Source organism: Balaenoptera acutorostrata, chromosome 4 (genome assembly GCF_949987535.1).
Source record: "Balaenoptera acutorostrata chromosome 4, mBalAcu1.1, whole genome shotgun sequence".
Taxonomy (NCBI): Eukaryota; Metazoa; Chordata; class Mammalia; order Artiodactyla; family Balaenopteridae; genus Balaenoptera; species Balaenoptera acutorostrata.
The window spans coordinates 92,332,960-92,353,371 of NC_080067.1; the positions used below are offsets into that span (position 1 = coordinate 92,332,960).

Consider the following 20,412-nt stretch of genomic DNA (forward strand, 5'->3'; position numbering starts at 1 on the left):
GAAGGACCCATATAGCCAAAATAGGGAGCACCTCTAGAGCATAGAGCCAAATAAGAATCTAGATTTCAAAGTCATTACAAAATTCCTTCCCAAATATTTTATGATGAGAGTGGGAATATGAAATTTGGCTCTATGGTAGTATCACTAAGTAATTTCAATGAAAATATCCTTTTCATATTATGTTTAGAAAAAAGAAATGAGTCTATCATTATTCCAAAAAATTTCCCTAGATAAAGGACTCAGAAGATAAAGTCTATCTTGCCTGTCTTGATTGCATTCTCCTACATGGTTAGAATAGCCATTGTCTCCCTCTCTCTCTTTTTTGTTCCCTAACCCAGCAATCTGCATCCTCATATTTCAAAATCTCTATCACTCTATCTTATCTAGGGGTCTCACTCCCACCAGAATTCTGGGAAAACAGTGTCTATTGGCTCTTTGTCAGAAATCCACTGTTCCTAAGCTTTAAATTAATATACCAATACAATTTCTGGAGGTTCCTTTTTACCTTTGTTTATTTTATTTTTTTTAAATAAACGGCCTTAAGGCTTCAAGGGTTGCCGTAGATGTGCAGGGACAATGATGCTGTGTAGCGCCTTCTAGGACTGTATTTCGTCAGCCAATCAAGTCAGGGGCTGTGAAGCTGAAGCCAATGGGTGCAGACCAGGGGCGGGGCTTACAGCAAGTAACTGTCAGTGAGGTAGCAGTTAGTTGCGGCTGTTCTAGGGTGAACGGACTAAGTAGCCTCCACTTATCACCTACATACCACACGATACTCCTCCTGAGGCTCTAGATGGTGAGTCCTCCCTTGGCTTCCCCTTCAGGAAGTTGCCCTTCCCTTTGGGTACTTTCTTCCGCAAAGAAGAACAAATGCTCCCACAGTGTTCCAGCTACAGATTCAGCCAGCCACTCCCTCTTGTAGTTTCCAACTTTCCTATGGCAGCCAATCAAACACTTTTCAGAAGATCAACCAGCCTTTCAGTGTGAATTTCTGTCCCTTAGCCCCTGCCCCTCTTCCATTACACTTCCCATATCAACTTTCCAGACTTCTGCTCACCTGCCTGGTGATTGCACCCTTTGCCTTATGAGGCACCAAGAGGAAAGCACACTGATGCCTTGGTGAAATCTCCTCAGGTGTATGCAGCAGAGCCGAGAGGGAGGAAGGGCTCGTTCTGAGTGAAGAAGCCTTAGGAGGGCAACAGACTGCTCACCTTCAGAGTCTGTGAGTAAGGTCCCGCTGTACTGTGTGGAGAGTCTTCTGCAGAGACAACCCAACCCCAGTTCTGTATCTGTCATAAATCAATGAGAGCTTTACAGCTAATGAAGATTACTGGGATCCCACAGCTCTCTTTTCAGGATGATTTGGTCACCTAATTCCTGCAAAATGTGGTGAGTAAAAGGAAGAAAGATTTCCCATTTTCAAGCACAGAGTGAATCAGTATGATTTCCACTCCATGAGAGAGAATTTCTCAAGGCTGAGTGATGTTGAGGACAAATCCACATGCCATTTTTGAGAGGACAGTTATTAACTCCACACAGAAAGAGATTTGAGGCATTATTTAATTTATTAATAAGTTAATATAGGAAACCTATGTGGCAATTTCAAGACAAATCAATATTTTTTACTTAATGAGACATTAACTCATAAACGTATTCAAAATTGTCAAAAGTCAAGTTAAGCTGAAGAAGAGTTTTAATTACATTGAAAAACTGTTTAATCTAAGCTGCTACTTCTTTACCCATATCCTTTAAAGTATCAAACTAGAATAATATTAGCATTTACATGCTAACTTAACATGAGATCATTTTGGTCAGGGGAAAAGTTTGTTAGGAGAATTTGGAGTAGAGGTTGAAGAAGCCAAATTGAGTATTTACAGCCAAACAGGGAAATTCTGTTGAACTTGATCATATATGTCCCTAAAGTTCAAGAATAATTAAGATTTGGAGTAATTTTATTCTTTTATGAAAGGGCTTTATTAGGATTGAATGTATAAACACTTATTAAGGTTTCCCTTTTTTTTTCTTTCTTTCTTTCTTTTTTTATTGGGGTATAGTTGTTTTACAATGCTGAGTTAGAGTCTACGGTACAGTGAAGTGGAGTTCCCTGTGCTATACAGTAGGTTCTCATTAGTAATTTTTTATGTATTAGTGTATATATGTCAATCCCAATCTCCCAATTCATCCCACCCCCCCCCCCGTTCCCCTCTTGGTGCCCATACGTTTGTTCTCTACACCTGTGTCTCTATTTCTGCGTTGCAAACAGGTTCATCTGTACCATTTTCCTAGATTCCACATATATGCGTTAATAATATATGATATTTGTTTTTCTCTTTCTGACTTACTTCACTCTGTATGACAGCCTCTAGGTCCATCCACATCTCTACAAATGACCCCATTTTGTTCCTTTTTATGGCTGAGTAATATTCCATTGTATGTATGTACCACATCTTCTTTATCAATTCATCTGTCGATGGGCATTTAGGTTGCTTCCATGACCTGGCTATTGTAAATAGTGCCGCAATGAACATTGGGGTACATGTTTCTTTTTGAGTTATGGTTATTAAGGTTTCAAATAAACAATTTTAGAAATGAGAAAATGCTATGGGAACATGTATCCCTGCTTTTAGTTTGGAAAACAATACTTTCCTTAACTGTATTAAATTCTGAGAGCCTATAGGAATGTATAACTATGATGCAGAAAATATTTTTCCTTTTTTGGTCAAACCCATTTGCTCCAGAATATTTAGTCCTGGAGTAATAGTGAGAAAATTAATAGGTGAAATTGACAATATTTTCCTAAATAGTTTGATGCTGAGAGCAAATACCATCAGTCTATCACAATGTTCTTCCCTAATGGCACAGATTTCTCCTAGAACAGTGCTTCTAAATAATGGCTGATTATTAGAATCACTGGGAAGTTTTTAGGTTCCTAATACTCAGGCTGCACCTTAGACCGATTAAATTAACCTCTGTGGTGCCACCCAGGTATCTGTATTTTTAAAACTCTCTGATTCCAATACGCAGTCAAGGTTGAAAATCTCTGTCTTAGAGGGATAACTGAGCTTGCTCTCCTCTATCATTTAAATTACTATCAAGATCCCTTGGTCTACTTTCAGTTCTTAACATGTTAAAGTGAGGTTAAGGAATTTAGAAATCCTTTGAGGAAAAATGAAACAAACCAAAAAAAAGCAGCCCCAAACATCAGGGAACTGGTCTGGCACCCAGAGCTAGGTGTCACTTAGTGTCACTACAAGCTGGTCTGATGCTCACAGCTAGTCCATGTTGTTCTCCTGTTGGACATAATCTCACAGAACATCAAAATCAGATGAGTTCACTAGGAGACTGTAAATAGAGTTGGACAAAAAGAAGTCACCATGCAACCCATACAGTACCAAACATCCCCTCCCTCATCTAAAATGAGTGGCTGCTGCTTCTGTACTCATCACAGCTTTATCCCCATTCTAGTCTGCTTTCTCTATACATACGATTTATTGTGATACCCAATCACAGAATTGTCCTTGCTTTCTGACAGCACCCAAGCTATAGTAAACTCTCACTTCCTTAGACCCTCTCCAAAATTACCCAGATCCACAATTAGTTCTTTCTAACATCCTTTTACTGAACCTCCCAACAGTTCCCCAGGGTGAATGGCCTCCCTCACTGAGACAAATAATAATCCAAACTTGTCAACTACAGATGTGTTTCTGGGGTCTTCACCAGAAGGGCATTGATACCCTTTCTCAAAATACCTGACTCAAGAATATTGAAAATAAGCTGGCTTTGAGACTGAAAATTGAGCAATGTTGCCTTTGAACTGGGTGAATCACGGTGGTTACTAACACTGGCTACACAATAAAATTGCCTGGGGAGCCCAAGCTGCCACCCAGACTGATTTAAATAGGAATCACTGAGGATAAGACTCAGGCAATAGTATCGTTATAGCTCTCCAGGTGATTTCAAATAAAATTATAAATACAGGGAGAGGAATTACATAGACTGGGAAACTATACAGATTAGAAAACTGAGGCCAACAGCAAGTTGCCCAGAGTCTTTTACCTTGCAAGCAGCAGCCCATCAGATCTTTGCGTGCAGAGAGGCGCAATCTGACCAGAGAGTCAGCACTTTTACATTGGTGCTAATATGGTACAATGTTAGTAAACAGTGTTCACAAGGCCCTTTGATGCTGGTGATACAATACCATGTGGAAAGAAGCAGAAAGTATAATTATATAAGGATGAACAGAACTATGTAAATAAAATATATAAAAGCCACTAGATGACATGACTGTGCATATTTTTTTTCTGTTTTTGAAATGCTTCTTTACATATTTATTTCAAAAATATTCACAATAAGCATGTATTCATTTAATTTTCTTTCAAAAGTTTGTTTTTATAGTCAGTAAAGAGCATATTATAAAATATATGTATGTGAAATATGAAACTGAAAAAGACATTGCTGGATTGTGAGAGGAAGTTTAGTAATAACTAATTGATTGCTTAGCGAGGCAGCCAGATGAGATGCTAATAGACACTAGAAAAGGTTAAGCCAATATTATGAGAGAATTGGAAGAGTTACCTGCATGAAGTTTAAGACCCCGATGTAAAACTTTCCTCACCATGGGAAGCAAGTGGGATTGGCAGACTGCAGCTATCACCTATTTCTTCAAACCAAGACACACCATGGCCCTTGTTCCTTTTCCAAGAAGTAACAATAGAAACATGTAACAACTCCCTTGTTTTAAATCATTTTGTTTTCAATATTTTTCTTAGGTCCTTGGTTGCTATAAAAATATTTAAAAGTTAGAGAAAACATGGCCCATCAAAGTCTCGAAGGAGATAAAAGAAGGCTGTTATTGAACATCATCATGGTTTATTAATTTCTGTCTGGATAGAACAACAAAAGAGATCAGAATATTCTCACCACCACCACTTCCTACTTTGGAATAGCTGCCAGAACATGCTTCCAGAGGCTCAGATAAGCTGAGAGCAAACCCCTCAGTTGTCCATCCTCAGAACTAAGTAACCTGTACCAGCTTGTGGTCCTGGTGACTAGTTAGATGAAAAATCCTCTTTTCAGCTGGATAGATACAGGGCGAAAAATAGCTGAGTAGTGCTTGGCATCATAAGAACACAGGATGACACTGGCTCATCTCTATCACTTGGGGATGTAATTCTTCTATCATTTAAATTGAAAACATCGTGGAAGAGGGAGGCATCCCTAATTTTGGCACACCCTAAGAAATCACTAGAAATAACTAAAGAGAAATATAGGCTTTTTATTTATTTTTTAAGAAAAGCTGTAGAAGGCCACCAAGAAGGAAAATCTTATGTTCTTTTGGTCCTAGGTGAGTTTTGCAGAGAGTCCTAAGAGTTGGATTCAGACGGCCTATGAGAAACCACAGGATGAATGGCCTTGTTTCTAATTTCACTTTTCTTAACAAAGGATTTACCAACATATGGCTGGATTTTTTTAGGAATACATTCATGAAAAGTTCTCAGGGACTCCCTGAAATCATTCTAATATTGTCTTTGATCTGTACAATCGGAGGTAGGTGTAATTCTTTTTATTTAAGTGTGTCTTGTGGATGTATTTTGTTAATGCCACCAGAGAGAATTAAGAAAAGTAGCAATAATAGGAAATTAGATTTTTTTTCTAAATTCATACCTCTATACCAAGATTTTCAATCAAATGAATCCAACAGTAATCTGCCCTTGAGGAGAGACCATGTAGATCTGATCCACATTCTTCACCTCTGTTGAGTTCAGAGTATTCATACCTTCTTACTTGCTAGGTTGTGGTTAGATTTAAGTGATGTGGGGAATTGAACCAGATAAGCAGAAAATCAAAGGTTAGGGATTTTATTGTTACCTGCATCATCATAAGCTAGAGTTTCATTCATATTTTAAAATTAGCTGTCCCACAGATTTCTTCACTTGGAAAAAGAATTTTCAAAGTGAGAGGTCTTCTGAATGATTCAGTTACTTTTTAACCCCTTGGTAGGTGTTCCCTTAGGTTTTGTCCAAATGGTAAATTGTGCCCAGCTTTTATGAGAAGAAAAGAACACTGTAGAAATCAAAAGAAAGCACATTTTTTGCATCCTTTGACCTGATTAGGAATTGTATTACAAAGAATTAGAAACATTAAACTGAAGGAAATGCTGTGATATTGCTTATTGCACTTTGAAAAAAATTATGAACAAAGTTAAATATTCATTATAGACTTTCTAATGGGTAGTAGGTAATTAGTAATAGGTAGTTAGCTTTTCTCATTATTAAATTATTATACTAATTCCTCATTGTTGTCTTGGGAATCAGCCAGGATATTTCATTTAAGTTTAGTAGTTTATTAATCCCTCATTGCAAGATTGTTAAAGAAATGAATATCTGATTTATAGCATGTATATAAACTGCTATAAATATTTTAGTAGGAACACAAGAACCAATGATTACTAGCAATGTTTAGTAAAGATTCTAAGAAAATGGTAGACTTCGTAAAAGAAGTAAAGCATGAATTTAGTGGATGACCAATTATACTGATTCTATATGCTTAAGTGTGAGGGAGGGTTTCAGTTACAGGAATATAGCAAGTAAGGGGTGGTGCAGTATTTCATTGTCCTCAGTATTAAGAAGTCATATCAAATTAAAGTTCTATAAATGTGGTATTTCACTGCCTTTCAATAGACATATTTTTTTGCAGCATTTTTGAACCTACACTTGAAAGACTTTCCAATTCCTCTCCCTGTGATATTATTTTTATTTGGATGCAGTTTTGAAATGTTAAGTTTTACATCTGACCAGGTGTGTATAGTAAATATGAGTATTTTATATATCTGACTATATCTAAGATTCATATAAATACAAAGATGGCTTAAGAAAATTTGTAAACATATTTCTTCACTGCTCTGCCAGTTGATAGATGCTTATGATGTGGATAACATCATATCAGCTGTGTAGAAGAAGGAACCAGGCATGAAAGAGCTAAAATCCAAGTAACATAGTCAAAACAGAGCCTAGGTCTGAAACTAGGTAGGCAATTCAGAATGAGTACACGTACAGCTGCTAAGAATGTGAGTAGCTGAGTATTTAATCATAATTCAAAACCTTAGACAAGAAATTGGTAAACAAGATAGAAGCCCAGAGAGACTTTGAGCTACTAATACAGGACTCTAGTAGCAAGAGAATTCTGACATTGAACCAATCTATTGCCTCAGGAATGTTTCATAGGGTTCCCATTAGAATAGAGGCTACTCTCTAAGTGCACCTGCCTTAGAATATTTCAAGAAACATACACTGAACCTCTTACATGGAGTTGGAAGTGAGGAACAAGACAAACTATATAGTCAAGGCATATACAGTATTACTAAATAGCTGGGAAGAGCTGGAGTCAGGTAAAGGAGAGACAATATGCTTACTACAAGGAATATAGAGTGCATTATTGACACATTAAATAGTCCTCTAGCCCAGGGGTTGGTGGCAGAGTGTTTTCTGTAAAAAGCCATATAGTGCATGTTTTAGACTATGAAGGCCATATGATCTCTGTCACAACTACTCAACTCTGCCATTGTAGTTTAAAAGCAGCCATAGACAATACATAAGTAAATTGGTATGGCTGTATTCCAATAATACTTTATTGACAAAAACAGGCATTGAGCCAGATTTGTTCCCAGGGGCCATAGTTTGCCAACACCTGCCCTAGTTAATCAGTATATAAATACAAACGTGTGTGAAAATGATTGACTTTCCCAAACAAATTTAACCAGTGATGTTAAAAACCATAATGGAAACCATGTATCCATGCCAGAACCAGAAGCAGATTACTCCTTCATTTGTCATGAACAGGTTTTATAATCATCTGATTTTTGACATAAATGCAATTTTAAGTACTTCTATGAACTTTACTACTTGTCAACAGCTCTTTAAAGGAAGGGACCATATGTTGAGAACTGTGAACGGTCTAAGATTTTACTCAACTTTCAATCTAATAATTTCGCTTGCCACAGTTTCACGGTCCTGGCAAAAGGCACGGGACTCCTGGGCTAGAGACAAAAGACTTTATTACTCGTAGCAATAGCAGAAGCCAGAGTATCAGCATTTTCTTGTCCCTGTTCCATGAGCCCCACAGGGAGAAGTAAAGAGGGCAAGGTGAAACCTGCATACACAATGGGTTGCATTATAGGAGAAGAAATCTGAGCTTAGAGAACTTGAATATTTTATGATGGGCAATGAGCTCATCTGCCCTCTTGCTCCAGAGAGAGATAATATCTTTATAACACTGGACAGTATAGTAAACCTGCCTTTTTCTCTGGAGGGAGACACTTGCTTTATCTTCCAAAGCTGTTAGCCATACAAATATTCTTGAAAGAAAATATTCCTGGAAGAAAAGCAGTCAGTGCCTCCATCCATAGAATACAGAGAAACACAAGAGCCCCATGAAAAGTCATCTCCCAAAATGCAAGGATAGCACCTAAATAGCGCCTAACACAGTAGGTACTCAGTATTTCCTTAATGAGTGAATGTTGAATGGATGTGTTAACGAACCAAACTGGCTCAGCTTGCCCACGGGCAATAAAGCCAATCAATCTACTGACAGTGGGTTGTGGTGAAGGAAAGTGCAGCGTTTATTGTAAGGTGCCATACAAGGAGTACGGGACAGCTAGTGCTCAAAAAGCCTGAACTTCCTGATGGGTTTCAGCAAAGTATTTTTAAAAGCAAGGCAAAGGAAGGGAGTCCCAGGGTATGTGATGAGCTCATACACAATTCTCTGATTGGTTGATGGTGAAGTAAAGTAAAAAGATCAAAAATTGTTGCAAATATTTCCTGGTTCCAGCCAGCCTCCTGAAAGGATGTGTTAATTTCTTTCATTTGGTGGGGGTTTTAGCATTCGTAAAACAACTCAGGAAATGTGCATGAGATACTATTATCTAGGTACTTCAGAGAGGACCTAAAGCAGAGGATATAAGGGAGACATCTCTCTGGGGAAGGCCCCAGAGGGTCCTGCTTGGTTACAGATGCCCATATAGGATTTAAAACTATCAACTAAATATTTTATGATAAACACCATTGATTGGTTATTTCATAATCTGCATTACCTTCCTAGTCTCTATCCCTGCTATTCTTCCATACACATCTTCTGTATAATCCATGGCTAATTATGTATTTTCTGGAAATTGATATGATTGTTTACTCCTCTGTGGATTTTGTGCATGATGATCCATCTACCTGAAATCTCTTTCTTTCTCTTGAATGCCTGAAAATCTCCTACATACCCTTTAGTACTTTTGTCAAACTGTTTCTTATATCTATTCTTAAAAAAAAAAAAAGGCATAGAGATGTTCATTAACCTTTTGCTGTAGTTGGTAATGATCTGATGCAAAATTATGAAAATCCAAGAGTTAAGACTGTAGCACTTACTATGTTGTGATTTATCTTTTTATCTTGTGCTAGGCATAGGAGTGCCTGGCATGTATTCCATGCTAATAGACCAACAGATAAATGAGAAAATAACATTTTTATATTATTAGGTCCAAAAATATGCAGAAGCCATACAGTGGATGGATCCACATTTATTTTTTGATATATTTACACCAGTAATTATCTTTAATGTTGCATTTGACATGGATGTTTACCTGCTCCACAAGTTATTTTGGCAGGTAAGAAGTGTTATTTTCAATAATATTATTCACTCATGAACTACTACATGTTATCTATGTTCAGATTTTTTTACATTTTTAAAAATCAACTATATTTAGGTATAATTTATATGCAGTAGTATGCATACATTTTGAGAGTACAGTTTGATGAGTTTTGGTAAATATCAACCTATCAAGATATAGAAATTTCCATTATCCTAGAAAATTCCCTCAGACATCTTTGAAGTCAATCCCTCATCAATGCCTCAGAGAGGTAAGTACTGATCCAACTTTCTCTTTTTTAATGATTCAATTTCATTTGATTTACCTTAGAAATTCTATCCAAATATTATGTAATTTTTGATGCAGATAGTCATTTGCAAGGTCATGGGGTACAAGTGCAAAGACTAACTTTCTCATTACTTGTCATTTCCATATAGTATATTTCTTTTGAATATTAATTCAAAGAGAAAAGTAGGAAATCATTTCTATAGCCTTATTATTAAAGTCTCAAATAGATGCCAGGTGAAAAAATTTGCATAGTGACTATTACAGGCATTATTTTCAAAAGTCATTCCTAAGCAAGATAAATTATATTCAATTAAATTGATTTAAAAATCCATTACATATTGTTTTTAGCAGATTCTTCAAGATTTACATAACAGTTTCATTGTCTTCCATGTATGACTTAGATTCACAGTCAAAAATAAGTTTCCACTTTGATACCACTGTAGTTTTCTTTTTTCCAAAAGATTTTACTTTTGATGAAGTTCAATTCATCAATTTTTTCTTTTAGAATTTGTGTTTTTATGTCCTATTAAAAATTATTTGCCTAATCTAAGGTCACTAAGATCTTTTGCTATGTTTTCTTCTAGAAGTTTAATAGTTTTAGATTTCACATTTAGGTCTAAGATCCAATTTGAGTTAATTTTTTTATATGATGTGAGATGGGTGTTCTGTTTCATTTTTTTTTCATATGGATGTTCAATTTTTACAAAATCATTTTTCTTCTTCCAGTTTTTTTTTTCTTTTTTTTCTTCTTCCAGTTTTATTGAGATATAATCAATATAGAGTACCATATAAGTTTAAGGGGTACAGCATGATTTGACTTGTATACATCATGAAATGATTATCATAATAAATTTAGTGAACATCCATCATCTCATACAGATACAAAATTAAAGAAATAGAAAAAAATATTTTTCTTTGTAATGAGAACCCTTAGGATTTACTCTCTTAACAACTTTTGTATGTAACATACAGCAGTGTTCATTATATTTTTCATACTGTTGTACATCACATCCCTACTACTTATTTATTTTATAATTGAAAGTTTGTACCTCTGGACTGCCTTCATCCAATTCTCCCTCTCACACCCCCTCCCACCCTGCCTCTGGTAACCACAAATCTGATCTCCTTTTCAATGAGTTTGGTTGCTTGTTTGTTTATTTTTGAAGTATAATTGACCTATACCACTGTGTTAGTTCCTGTTATACAACATAGTGATTTGAGATTTATATACTTTTCAAAATGATCATCACGATGTCTAGTTACAATATGTCACCATACAAAGATATTAAATAGTTATTGCTTATATTACCCACACTGTACATTTCATACCTGTGAATCATTTATTTTGCAACTGGAAGTTTGTATGTCTTAATCTCCCTCACCTATTTCTTTCCTTCTCCCAACCCCCTCTCCAGGTGGCTACCTGTTTGTTCTCTATATCTATAAATCTGTTTCTGTTTTGTTACATTTGTTCAGTTAGCATAATACCCTCTAGGTCCATCAATGTTGCCACAAATGGCAAGATTTCATTCTTTTGTGGTTGAGTAATATTCCATTGTGTGTCTCCGTGTGTTTGTGTGTATATATATATATATACACATATATAAACCACATCTTCTTTATCCATCTATCGATGAACATTTAGGTTGCTTCCATACCTTGGCTATTGTAAATAATGCTGCAATGAACATAGAGTGCACATATCTTTTTGAATGAGCATTTTCATTTGCTTTGTATAAATACCTAAAAGTGGAATTGCTGGATGATATGGTAGTTCTATTTTTAATTTTTTGAGGAATCTCCATACCGTTTTCCATAGTGACTGCACCAATTTACATTCCCATGAATGGTGCGTGAGGTTTCCCTTTTCTCTACATCCTCTCTAAAACTTATTTGTTGCCTTTTTGTTAATAGCCATTCTGACAGATGTGAGGCGATATCTCATTGTCGATATCAGGGATTTGCATTTCCCTGATGATTAGTGATGTTGAGCACATTTTCATATGCCTATTGGCCATTTGTCTGTCTTCTTTGGAAAAGTGTCTATTCAGATCCTCTGCCCATTACTTAATGGGGTTGTTTGTTTGTTTGTTTTTAAAGATTGATTGATTGATTGATTGATTGATTGCTATGTTGGGTCTTCGTTTCTGTGCTAAGGCTTTCTCTAGTTGCGGCAAGCGGGGGCCACTCTTCATTGCGATGCGCGGGCCTCTCACTGTCGTGGCCTCCCTTGTTGCGGAGCACAGGCTCCAGACGTGCAGGCTCAGTAGTTGTGGCTCACGGGCCTAGTTGCTCCGTGGCATGTGGGATCTTCCCAGACCAGGGCTCGAACCCGTGTCCCCTGCATTAGCAGGCAGACTCTCAACCACTGCGCCACCAGGGAAGCCCCTGTTTGTTTGTTTTTAATGTTAAGTAGTATGATCTCTTTGTAAATTTTAGATCTTAACCCCTTATTCGATATATTGTTTGCAAATATCTTCTCCCATTCAGTAGGTGATCTTTTTGTTTTGTTGATAGTTTCCTTCACTATGCAAAAGCTTTCTAGTTTCATGTAGTCCCATTTATTTATTTTTGCTTTTGTTTCCCTTGTCTGAAGAGACATAGACAAAAAAAACGTTACTAGGACTGGTAACAAAGATCTTACTACCTATGTTTTCTTCTAGAAGTTTTTCAGGTCTTACACTTAAGTCTTTAATCCATTTTGAATTTATTTTTGTGCAGGATGTGAGAGAGTAGTACAGTTTAATTATTTTGCATGTAGCTATTCAGTTTTCTCAACACCATTTATTGAAGAGGCTGCCTTTACCCCATCGTATATTTCTCCCTCCTTTGTCTAGATTAATTGCCTATTAAGTGTGGGTTCATTTCTGGGCTTTCCATTCTGTTCCGTTGATGCATGTTGCTGATCTCTTAAGCTCACATGCATTTTAACAACCCTGCATTTTTATTCCCCCCTCACATTTACTGTTTTTGACATCATATTTTACATATTTTTGCTTTATGTATCCCTTTACTACTTATTGTTGATATAGATGATTTTACTACTTTGGTCTTTTTACTTTCCTACTAGCTTTTAAGTGGTTGATCTACTACCTTTACTGTATATTTGCCTTTACCAATGAGAATTTTCCTTTCATAATTTTCATATTTCTAGTTGTAGCCTTTTCCTTTTCACTTAGAGAAGTATATTTAACATTTCTTGGAAAGCTGGTTTGGTGGTGCTGGACTCTTTTAGCTTTTGCTTTTCTATAAAACTTTTCATCTCTCCATCAAATCTTAAAGCCTTGCTGGGTAGAGTAGTCTTGTTTCTAGGTTTTTCCCTCTTATCACTTTAAATATATCATGCCACTCCTTTCTGGCCTGCAGAGTTTCTGTTGAAAAGTCTGCTGACCACCTTTTGGGAATTCCCTTGTATGTAACTTGTTGCTTTTCCCTTGCTGCTTTTAATATTCTTGCTTTAACTTTATGATCATTACCTTGAACTCTTTATCAGGTAGATTGCTTATCTCCACTTCACTTTGTTCTTCTGGGGTTTTATCTTCTTCCTTCATTTGGAACATATTCCTCTGCTGCTTCATTCTGCCTAATTTGCTGTTTTATTTATATGTATCTGGTAAGTTAGTTACATTTTCCAACCTTGGAGAAGTGGTCTTTTTTAGAAGTCCTCTGCGACCCAGCAACACACTCTCCTCTCATCACCAGAGCTGTATCCTCTAGGAGTTCTTCCTATGTGGGCTTTGTGGGTCCTTCTGTTGAAGGAGGACGGCTACTATGTGTATTCTGGTAGATGTGGCTGACCCCCAGTCCAGCTGGTTGCCAGGTCCTGCCTTGCGTGGATGCTGCCAGCTGCTGGTGGGCAGGGCCAGGCCACAAGGCAGCTGCCTGCAGAGCCCTGGGTGGTCCTGGGGCTAGGGCTGGCCCACTGGTGGGCAGAGCTGGGCTCTGGAGTGGGTGGTTGTGGGACCTGGTATCCTGGGTCTAGTGTCTGCTGCTGGTGGGTGGGCCCAGTTCCTGACACAGCTGATTACAGGGTCTGGAGTAACCCAAAGTTCATGTTGGCCTGTTGGGGAGTAGGGCTGAACCCGGAGGTGGGGAGCTGAGGGGTCAAATATGTCTCAGAGCTGGTGTCAGCTTGCTGACTGGCTTGGTGGTTGGGTACCAGGGCTGGTGTTGGCCTGCTGATGGGCAGGGCCATGGTCCAGGGGGTCCTGGAGTCCTGGAGCAAGTGCTGTGCTGCTGATCTGGATGGCTTTGGTGCTCTGGTGGTCCCTGGGCTCATGTCCACCCACTGGTGGGTGAGGATGAGTCCTGGGGCTAGTGCCAGCCCACTGGTGAGTGGAGCTATGGCCTAGGTTCTCTGGCTGCAGGGCCCTGAGGGTCCTGGAATTGGTGTGTTGGCCTGCTAGTGGGCAGAGCTGGGGCCTGGGTGGTCCTGGGGCTAGTGCCAGACTGTTGGTGGGCGAGGCTTGTCTAGGGGCTAGTGCCAGCTTGATGGTGGGCAGAGCCAGGTCCCTACAGATGGCTGTGGATATGCAGGGGATCCCAGGACTAGTGCCAGTACATTGGTGTGTTGGGTTGGATCCTAGGCCTTTTGGTGGACAGGGCTGTGTCCCAGGATAGTTGTACACTCAGACAGTGTTAAAGCAATTGGCCTGCTGGTGGGTGGGGCTGTATTCTCACCAGGTAGCTGCTTGGCCTGAGACGTCCCAGTACTTTTGCCAGCGGGCTGGTGGGCAGGGCCAGGTCCTGGCACTAATAAGCTAGAGGGAGGATTCCAAAATGGCACTTGCTTAGCACCAGTGCTCATGTGGTAGAACAAGGTTCCCCAAATGGCTGCCACCAGTTGTCTATGTCTCCAACGTGAGCTCCAGTTGCATCCTTCCTCTCTGAGAGGCTCTTTGAGACCAGCAGGTGGGTCTGACTCAGACTCCTTTCAAATCACTGCTTCTGCCCTGGGTCCCAGAGCATCTGAGATTTTGTGTGTGCCCTGTAAGAGTGGAGTATCTATTTCCCACAGCCATCTGGCTCTCCCAAAAGCAAGCCCTGCTGGCCTTCAAAGCCAAATGTTCTAGAGGAATCATCTTCATGGTGCAGTACCCCCAGGCTGGGGAGCCTGATGCAGGGCCTGGACATGTTGCTCCTTAGGGAGAGCCTCTGCAATTGTAATTATCCTCCTAGTTGTGGCTCACTCACTGTGGGTATGGATCTTGGCTATACCGTGTCTCTGGCCCTTCTACACATCTCATGGTTTGTTTTTTTTGGTTTTTTTTTAAAGTATAGTTGATTTAAAATATTATATTAGTTTAAGGTTTGCAATGTAGTGTGATTCAGTATTTTTGGAGAACATACTCCATTATAAGTTATTATAAGATAATGACTATAATTCCCTGTACTATACAATATATCCTTGTTGCTTATCTACTTTATACATGCTAGTTTGTGTCTGTTGATCCCATACACTTAATTTGACCCTTCTCCCTTTGATAACCACTAATTTGTTCTCTATGTCTATGAGTCTGTTTCTGTTTTGCATATACATTCATTTGTATTAATTTTTTAGATTCCACATATAAATGATACCATATAGTATTGGTCTTTCTCTGTCTGGCTTATTTCACTAAGCATAATATTTTCTAAGTCCATCCACATTGCTGCAAATGGCAGAATTTCATTCTTTTTGCATTGGTTGTATAGTGGTGAGCATAGGTGCCGTCCATTCTTTTTATGGCTGCGTAATAGTCTATGGAATACATATACCACATCTTCTTTAGCCATTTATCTGTTGATGGGCACTTGGGTTGTCATGGTTTGTTCTTTATATAGTTAGTTGTAGGAGATCTTTTCTGCTAGTCTTCTGGTCTTTCTCAACGAAAGCTACTCTGTAAATAGTTGTCATTTCGATATGCCAGTGGGAGGAGGTGAACTCGAGGTCTTTCTACGCACCCCCCCCGTCTTTGCCACTGCCCTCTACATTCAAAAATTTTTAAACTTTGCTCCAAATTATAAAACAAAGAAAACAAGGAAAAAGTATAAAGTGTGGGAAAAGTAAATTCAGCTCTATATTTTAGTGAATAAACTGTATCTTTTCAATTGTCTAGCATGTTGAAGACTCAAGAAAGAAATTATGGAGGAAAAAAGTAACTCAAAAAAATCTGACTGGCAGAACTTAATGCCACTTAAGATTTTAACTCTGAGATACTATAAGAAAGCTAGCATTAAATATACTAGGTCCAGTAAAAGGAAATTACTGATAAAAGTTGTGTTTCAAATACCCACCTACTAAAATTTCCCACCCCCACATGTAAAAGAACAACACAGAGAAGACTACTCACAGAAACAGCAATAATCCTAATTCACAAACTATTATGATTATTTTCTAATCATGTGATATTTGAACCCCTCCAGGAAAGACCTTGAGGAAAAATACTCTAGATTATAAGCAGGATGTGCATTTCTTTCAAAGTAATCAATACAGTTTTGTAAGTATAAGGCTGTTACCTAAAATACATTAGAATCAAAACTATTAAAATAATTTACACTTGAAACAGAGTCCAGGCAAATGAAATTCAGACAAATTACAAAAAAATGAAATTGAAAAGAATAGAGATATAATAGTAGTTTGAGCTGGTTCTAGTGTTCCCTGTCAAGCCATCTCCTGAGTCTCTGTTCAACTTGGGGGTCAACTGAGGTAGGATGAACTAGATGGCTCTGCTCATATGTCTTTTGGTTGGTACTGTTAGTATTGGCTATAGGCAATGAGTGTCACTGTACATGTATCTCATTAACCAGGCAATTATTCCAGGCTTCTTCACATGGTGATTTCAGAGTCTCAAACATCAGCGGGAGAGGGCAAACTTGAATTTACTAGTGCTTTTTAGGAAAAAAATTTTATTGAAGTATAGTTGACATATAACATTTTATAAGTTACTGGTGTACAATATAGTGATTCACAACTTTTTTTTTTTAATTTATTTAATTTATTTATTTGGCTGTGTTGGGTCTTCATTTCTGTGCGAGGGCTTTCTCTAGTTGCAGCGAGCGGGGGCCACTCTTCATCGCGGTGCGCGGGCCTCTTACTGTCGCGGCCTCTCTTGTTGGGGAGCACAGGCTCCAGATGCGCAGGCTCAGTAGTTGTGGCTCACGGGCCCAGTTGCTCCACGGCATGTGGGATCTTCCCAGACCAGGGCTCAAACCCGTGTCCTCTGCATTGGCAGGCAGATTCCCAACCACTGCGCCACCAGGGAAGCCCGATTCACAACTTTTTAAAGTTATACTCCATTTATAGTTATTATAAAATATTGGCTATATTCCCTGTGTTGTATGATATATCATTGTAGCTTATTTTATGCCTAATTGTATCTTTTAATCCTCTACCCCTATTTGCCCCTCCCCACTTCCCTCTCCCCACTTTTTTTTTAATTAATTAATTTATTTATATTTATTTTTGGCTGTGTTGGGTCTTCGTTTCTGTGTGAGGGCTTTCTCCAGTTGCGGCGAGCGGGGGCCACTCTTCATCGCGGTGCACGGGCCTCTTACTGTCGCGGTCTCTCTTGTTGTGGAGCACAGGCTCCAGACGCACAGGCTCAGTAGTTGTGGCTCACGGGCTTAGTTGCTCCGTGGCATGTGGGATCTTCCCAGACCAGGGCTCGAACCCGTGTCCCCTGCATTGGCAGGCAGATTCTTAACCACTGCGCCACCAGGGAAGCCCCAACCCCCACTTTTTAAGTCTCTAGTTATATCACGTTTGCTCTTGTTCAGTCAGTATGGAAGATAGCTACCCAATGATGTGGATTCAGGGAGCAGAATTACTGCAGCCATTTTTGCAAACAATATACCATGTGATTTACTGAGGTATCAACAGCTATTTGGTGGAAGAACAAGGATTTGGATATCCTGACCCTCAATCCTCTTATCTCAAAGCCTCATTTTAATTTGTTCCTTTGAACAGGAGTTAGTAATATAACTCCCTTTACCACCAAAACCTTAAACTGAGAATTCAGCCACCCTAGAGGTAAATTACCTAGGGGACCTTGATTTTCTTTCACCATTCTGATGCTGTTATCAAGCTTTATCCACCAAAGACCCCCTCTCAATAGTGTCAGGCCTCAGTAATGCCATATAAGCACTCTGTCATTGTTCTGTCAATTTTAAGATTGGGTTAGAAATGTCTGATTAAGTGACTTAACCAAAATCACTCAGGACTAGCACCCAGGCCTCCTGAATCAGAGTCCAGTTATTCCCCAACTGGACCCTAACTCTGCAAGAATGTCCCTGTACAAACAAAAGACTAAAATAATCAGAAAGAAGATAGCTTTTAATATTTTAGCTCTTCTGAATTCTCTTTTTCATTAACTGCATTAGGTATGTCTTTCTCCAGTGCCTATTGCAATGCCTCATTGCATAGTAGGTAGTGAATAAATGTGTAATAAATAAGGGGATAAGAACTTGCGCTTTTTCATTTTTCTTGATGTAGTAAAAGCAGAGACAGGAACCTGGGGATTTTATTTGATTTTACTTCTCTGGAGAATTGTTTTAAATGGGAATGATTAGTACACTGCTGGTGGCTGTGTTTGTTGGTAAAACTTTTTGGAGGATATATTAGTAATCTCTATGGAAAGTCCCAAAATGATGCATGTCTTTAATTTTACTTATTGAAATTCTAAGGATATAATTAAAGATGTATGATATTGCTGTTTTTAATTTTATATTGGCAGTAAGAGCATTTTTCAACATCATTATGAAATTCTTAGTTATCCATTTTTATTTTATTTTTAAATTGAGATATAATTGACATAAAACATTATGTTAGTTTCAGGTGTGCAACATAATGATTTGATATTTGTATATATTTCAGAATGATCACCAAAATAAGTCTAGCTAACATCCATCACCACACAGTTACAAATCATTTTTCTTGTGATAAGAACTTTTAAGACCTACCCTCTTAGCAAATTTCTAATATGAAATACACTATTGTTGTTAACTATAGTCACCATACTGTATATTGCATCTCTATGCTTTATTTGTTTTATAACTGGAAATTGGTATCTTTTGACCCCTTTTACCCATTTCACACCTCCAACCCCCCACCCCACCCCACTGCCCGCCTCTGTTCTCCATATCTATGAATTTAGTTTTTTGTTTTTTTAGATTCCACATATAAGTGAGATCATATGTTATTTGTCTTTCTCTGTATGACTTATTTCACTTAGTATATGCCCTCAAGATCCACCCATAAATGGCAAGGTTTCTTTCTTTTTCTTATGGCTGAATAATATTCTATATAGATACCACAGTTTCCTTATCCATTCATCCATAGATGGACATTTAGCTTGCTTCCATGTTTTAGCTATTGTAAATAATGCTACAGTGAACATGAGGGTGTAGTTGTGAATTCTCATAGATACTTTAAGGCACAATCACCACATTTTCCCAAGTGCATTTGGTAATAAAATCTTGCTAGATAACCACCACAGGTAGAATAAAAGAAAGTAGAAGGCAATGGTGGGAAGGCAGAAGGCCAGGATCCAGTCCTAGAATAACAGAATGTCCCTTCCCATCTTTTTTCTGGTCCTCTGCCCTTTCTATACATTCCTTCTATTATTTTGTTTTCTCTTTTTTCCCCTCTTTTGTAACTTCTTTCTAAATTTGTGTTCTTTTTTCTATGTTCATAGGCTATGTCTCAGTTTTTATGCATTGTTAAATGTGTATATATATATATGGTATGTATGTATATACCTTCACACATATACATCTATATTCAGTGGCCTTATCAAGAAAATTAAAAGTTCATTTTTCTTCCATTATGGTTTATTACAGGATATTGAATATAGTTCCCTGTGCTTTATAGTAGGACCTTGTTGTTTATCTATTTTATATGTAGTAGATTGTATAAAAGTTCATTTTTAACTATAATATGGTATTTCCTGTAACTGGTATTTCTTAGGTCCTAAGAATCTCATTGCAATATTTGTTCTTTATTTCCAGAGTTGCAATCACATAGTTGTTAAATAAGATAATTTAAAATTTCCCTTTAATGGATTGAATGTGATTCTACATCTCCAGTATCCTGATTATCTGCATTTAAAAATGGAATACAAACGCCATCTGATTTTTCTATCTATAAAATTTCTTTGCAGATACTTTTAATTACAATTCCTGGCTTTTTGATTAATTATACCTTAATTCTTTGGTATTTGGCATCTGTGAATAAATTAACTTTGAAAACCACCACATGGTTATTATTTTCAGCTATCCTTGTGAGTTCAGATCCTATGCTGACTTCATCTGCTATAAAAGACCTGGGTAAGTATATTTTTCTCTTTTCCTATATTTAAAATATATTCCATGCTTAAACTGTCTAGTTTTAAGATCTTTTGTTCACTATAGTTTTTCACTGTGTGAAGTGGGGTGCTCGGACATTGGGGATTGAACGTAGAGATTCAGGTGGTGATGCTTAGAACAGAAGGACATGCCAGTGATGGGCTTACTTAGTA

At 37.9% G+C, this 20,412-nt stretch overlaps 1 protein-coding gene across 1 annotated transcript in view; it reads left to right on the plus strand.

Annotated features, from left to right (window-relative positions):
• Positions 1-5,399: 5,399 nt before the first annotated feature.
• The window catches only part of SLC9C1 (solute carrier family 9 member C1), a 97,041-nt gene continuing 82,028 nt past the window's right edge, over positions 5,400-20,412 (plus strand). Inside the window, 4 exon segments of the mRNA XM_057544936.1 lie at positions 5,400-5,544; positions 6,694-6,794; positions 9,518-9,646; positions 20,056-20,221. Of these exon segments, the coding sequence (XP_057400919.1) occupies positions 5,400-5,544; positions 6,694-6,794; positions 9,518-9,646; positions 20,056-20,221 (541 nt within the window).